The sequence below is a fragment of the Notothenia coriiceps genome, unplaced genomic scaffold, assembly GCF_000735185.1.
Source record: "Notothenia coriiceps isolate Sejong01 unplaced genomic scaffold, NC01 NC01_scaffold00007611, whole genome shotgun sequence".
Classification (NCBI taxonomy): Eukaryota; Metazoa; Chordata; class Actinopteri; order Perciformes; family Nototheniidae; genus Notothenia; species Notothenia coriiceps.
Window position 1 is genome coordinate 9,027 of NW_011340312.1, and position 5,191 is coordinate 14,217.

The following is a 5,191-nucleotide window of genomic DNA, read 5'->3' on the forward strand; positions in this document are numbered from 1 at the left end:
AGGTTCCTTAGACGTTGTTTCCTGCAAATGACGCGATTTTGGCTCCGGGTCAGTGGGGCCTAAGAGGAAGAGGCAACCAGAGAATTTAAAACTTGTTATATTGTTTAATTTACTGTTTCACCAGACATGAAGCATTATTTTACTCTATGACATAATTTAAGAGAAAGATATTTTATAGAAATCAGAATAGGTAATCACACTCTTTGTTTACAATCTCACTATTAATTTAAACACTTTCAAAGTTAAGTGAATACTATGTTTGCAGTCAGATGTCCTATACAGTAGCAATGTAAAAGTACAATAGAGTTGTTGTTGTTGTTGTTATTTTAAGCTGAATAGAACCCTGAACAGAGTAACTGTTATTTGTTTCTGTGTTTCTTTGTGGCCAAGCAGAAGTCGCACCTACAGAGTCTACCTGGGAAAACACAATCTGAAGAACAACAACGAGGATGGTTCCATCGCCATCAGCCCCTCCAAGATCGTCGTCCACGAGAACTGGGACTCCTACAGAATCCGGTGGGCTTAATAATGTCCCTCTATCTGACGGACTATGCTAGTGTCCTGTCCATGCTATTAATGCTCATTAACATTCTGTTTCTGTATGTGGTATTTACATTCCTGCCATAGTAATGACATCGCCCTGATCAAGCTGGCAACCCCTGTCACTTTCTCTAATGCCATCATGGCTGCCTGTCTCCCCAACTCTGGTGACATCCTGCCTAACGCTTCTCCTTGCTACGTCACTGGCTGGGGTCGTCTCTGGAGTAAGTCCTATATATATAAAAAGGAACTCTCAACAATGATGTCTCATATCTTTAAAGTTGTATCGATTCATTTTTTATTTATTTATTTGTTTATTCCACATATGGGAGTTATTTTAAAACAAAACATGAACACTTTACAAAACATGTATACTTATACTGGTTTTTTAGCACATGGTGGAAAGGAGCAGGGAGAAGAAAATCGTATTTTTCCTGCCCCTACTTACAAAAAAATAACAAAACAAAAAAAAATGAAATAATCATTAAAAAGTCAAATAAAAGCAATATTCTTTCAGTCGCTTACAAATTCTGAAACATAAAACCAGAATATAATCAAAAATCTACTTCATACTGTCTAACAACACTTTCTTTATACATTTTCCTAAACATAAAAATGTTCTTACATATTTTCAAAGTTGTGTGAGCACAGCAACTTATTCCAGCTTCTACTTTCAGTTTTAAAATACATTTGGAGTTAATATTCTCTGATATTCCTAACAAAACTTAACAATCTTTAAGAAACTCATTTTTTGGCCTATGTTTGAATGAAAAAGCTATCAATTTGAGCTAGTTTTAGAATAAATCATGTATAAACTGGTCTTGGTCATCCCAGAATCTCAATACCCTGTTCTCTCTTAAAGCTGGAGGTCCCATCGCTGACATCCTGCAGCAGGCCCTCCTCCCTGTGATCAGCCACTCCAACTGCTCCAAGCCTGACTGGTGGGGCAGCCTGGTCACCAACGACATGGTCTGTGCAGGAGGAGACGGACAGCTGGCTAGCTGCAACGTGAGTCTGATTCATATTATTTTACAAACTCATCTAATTTATAATTACAGTAGTAGTAAAGCTAAATCGCAGAATACGCTCAACATGTCATTTTCTAAAAGCACATGCCACCTTATGTAAATTGTTTTGCAAAATATTACATTTGTCTCTATGCCACTACAGGGAGACTCCGGCGGTCCTCTGAACTGTCAGAGCTCTGATGGCTCCTGGGACGTCCACGGTGTGGTGAGCTTCGGCTCCAGCATGGGCTGCAACTACGCCAAGAAGCCCTCCGTCTTCACCAGGGTCAGTGCCTACATCCCCTGGATCAACAACGTGAGTGATAATGCATTGGACAGTAAAGTATTTGTACAAAGAATCCCAATGTACATTAAATACACGTATTCATTGTTGTCTTGGGCAAACAGAAGTCCAACATTTTGAAATGTCTCTTTTTACTGTTTTAAGGACAGCATACAACTAAAATAACACAGAAAGACCTTGAACCATTCATGGTGATTTTTGAAATTAGACGCAATTCAGAGAAATTGCTGTATTCAAAAGAGGAAAACCCTATGTTTGCTGAAAATTGAAACAATGATTAATAAATTATGCAAATTATGAAACACCACACTAATGATCATCTCTGTATTTGAGTTACTAAATAGCTCAGAAGAGTTAAGTGGAGATGAGTTACAATGCTCTACTGCCCTCTAGTGGAGTGTTTTAAAAATATTCACGTTATGTTTTCTTTTTTTACCCCAGGTGATGACCAAGAACTAAGATGTGGTTGATTTGAGTCATTGTTGGTTGTCGCACTTTATCAAATAAAGAATGTAGTGGTTAATACAGTGTCTTCTATGTCTGTTTTGTTTTTAAATAAATCAATCTAAACCTCCTTTTGCTGAAGCTTACACTGAACAACAAAAATGTGATTGTCATGTTTGCTGTTTCACATGGTTTGAACATACTGTATGATTTTGAAATATAGTCAAATGTTTTAGAATGTTATATATGTTTTGAATCATCTCTTCTTCTCATCATCATTAAAAAGGCCTGTTGTGAAAAAAGCTCTCACTTCGGCAAATGATGAGATTCCCTGACTGCAGCTTTAACATTATGTTTATAGATTACCCATTACAGAAATGTGGATACAAGTGAAAGCTGGGCCTCATGACATTCTCAATTTATTTTATTGTGAGGACCACCATGTACACTTGGTCAGTAATAACCATCTTTTGGAATACCAGAAAAATCCATTTCATATGACAGACATAGTGATGAATAAAAGTAAAATAACAAACACAACATTTATTTTCCATATAACCATTTAGTGCCCACATATTGGTCAATCCTTTATAAACTTGCAAAAACATATCTATTACTAATTGAGATTTGGATAAGAAAGCACATAATTTCAAAAGTGAATAAAAACAACACATTTGTAAAAACAATGCACACAAAACCTAAGATATCTGCTTGTTTTAGACTTTGTAAAAAGCTTGGCGAGATGAAGCCTTGTGAAGCTTTGAATTTTTTCCAGCCAATTGGTTCTCAAAAGGGTTCATCTCATGAGGCTTCATTTGAACCCCCCTGTTGGTCAAAGTGTGTAAAACAGGCAGATTTGACATCTCAGCAGTGTGCTCTATCTGATACCGAGTTCCCAATGAGTAAAGCCTTATAATTACTCTAAACAACGAACATTACATCATATTTTCATGTTAACAATATTGTATTTATTCCAGTTTAATGATTGTGATTGAAAAGCCTAAAGAGGCTTGTAAACATTGCAAAGAGGGATTTGTATGCTGAAGGTTCTTATTATACATCCATGGGTAATATGAGCGTTGTGATTCAACCTCAACCGATCTAAAGCACTTTCTGAAGCAGTCACGTGGTATTGAGGGGCAGCGAGGCTTCGTTTGTCATCGGTGACGTCACTGGCCCAAAACGATACAAGCCTCGATACAAGCTTCATAAAAAATGTCGGGGATTAGGCTACTCGACGCACGCTCCGAAGCCTCGGCGCAATACGTAACATCACTACCTACAATGCTATCAAAATAACTTATTTTAAGAAGAACTTCCGCTGTATATCTAGCTTGTTTACAAATATGTTGTTGCAGTCAATTCCATTATTTAAATCAATAAAAATGGTTTATTTTGTGTACACTTTCAAATATGGTAATTGCGTCCAGATTAGGCGGAAGTAGCAAACAAGTCACCTCTGTTGTATGTTAGCTGTTCCCTCAAACAGGCTAATGTAATTGGTGTCATTTTAGCATTTAAATGCTTCTGTACAAATGTAGCTTATATAAGCTACATTTGTACAGAAGTCAGAAACAGGTATTTGTAAACTGTAAATCTTAAGTGCAACATTTCTAACACAGTGTCTATCTTTACAGAAAAGCAATTAGGGGTACATTTTAAAAAGTAGGCTACATGATTGTGTAGCCATACAAGCTAACATGTGGTGGGCTCTGTTCTTTGAGTTTGTTGCAACAATTGTTATTAAATAACATTGGTTAATTTTCCTTGGATTGCAGCTCCAGTGTGTTCCCGCTGCAGGATTCAGACATGGTGACTGACCTCCTTACTCTTTTATTTGGCAAGTAACATAAACATCAATTTATCACATCTGATTTCAATGTACTGTACTGTGTCCATACCATATACTATATACATAAATACTTGCATTGTGATGAGGAAATGCTGCTGGCAATATGCTGGTACAGCTTGTGTGCCTGATGTCAAAATGATGTATCATTTTTGGCGTTTGGAGTGTGAGGCATTTAAACCTGTTTTCAGTATACACTATTTATGCGGTTAAATGGCTTGATCAACATTTGACAAAGTTGCAACTGGTAGAAACAGTTTTGCATATTTTTGTTGTGGTATTTCATGCAGAGCAGCTTGTGTGTTTAAATGGTGAGGTTTTGTAACTGTTTGTGAGTGAGCTAGTCCTTCGGAGGTTTTCTAGAAGAACACACAGCTTCTTAGCTGCATTTAACATGTAACTTCTAACACAAGACCATCATAACGTGATTTGTGTTGAACCAGTTCCTTTCAGGCTAATTACATTTTCACAGTATCAAAACAATATTTGTTGGTCTGAATCTTTTTGAGGATATAATTTCTGCTTTTAATTCACCTTTCTGAAGTACTGAATCCTACAAAATACTTCAATAATGTTTTTTTCAAACATTCATAACTTTCAAAGGCTTTTGTCCAAAGTGCTCTCCTTTAAACATTACACCATACTGTATACATAATCCGATGTTATGTATCTATTTTTGTATCATCAGTCATCTTGCTCATAAATGTTGGTTACAAATCCTGTCGTCCAGTTTTCCGTGTTGTATTATTTTAAGAAAGAAGAGCAGACACTAAACGCTTTGACTATTAAGCTTTTTAAAATGCAGGAAAGGCATTGTTTAAACTTTAAGGGGTACTACATCAGATTAAAAATATATTCGCAATTAGGATCATTTTCTCTTCCCATTATGTATCACTCTCCTCTGGGAACTGATACACAAAAAATGAACAAAAAAAGGGTTCTTTAGTCACAACCCCAATTACTATCCTGTCTGGTACCCAGAAGATGTCATTTATAACCATGATGTTCCACAGTAATTATTAACAAAGAACCACGATGGCTCTATTT

The 5,191-nt window shown here is 36.4% G+C and overlaps 1 protein-coding gene across 1 annotated transcript in view; it reads left to right on the plus strand.

Moving 5' to 3' along the window:
* The window catches only part of LOC104944188 (chymotrypsin-like elastase family member 2A), a 2,998-nt gene extending 620 nt beyond the window's left edge, over nt 1–2,378 (plus strand). The window contains exons 3-7 of the mRNA XM_010769693.1: nt 394–516; nt 628–764; nt 1,403–1,548; nt 1,711–1,863; nt 2,293–2,378. Of these exons, the coding sequence (XP_010767995.1) occupies nt 394–516; nt 628–764; nt 1,403–1,548; nt 1,711–1,863; nt 2,293–2,310 (577 nt within the window). The 3' untranslated portion in view covers nt 2,311–2,378. The remainder of the gene's footprint in view (nt 1–393; nt 517–627; nt 765–1,402; nt 1,549–1,710; nt 1,864–2,292) is intronic.
* Nucleotides 2,379–5,191: the final 2,813 nt, after the last annotated feature.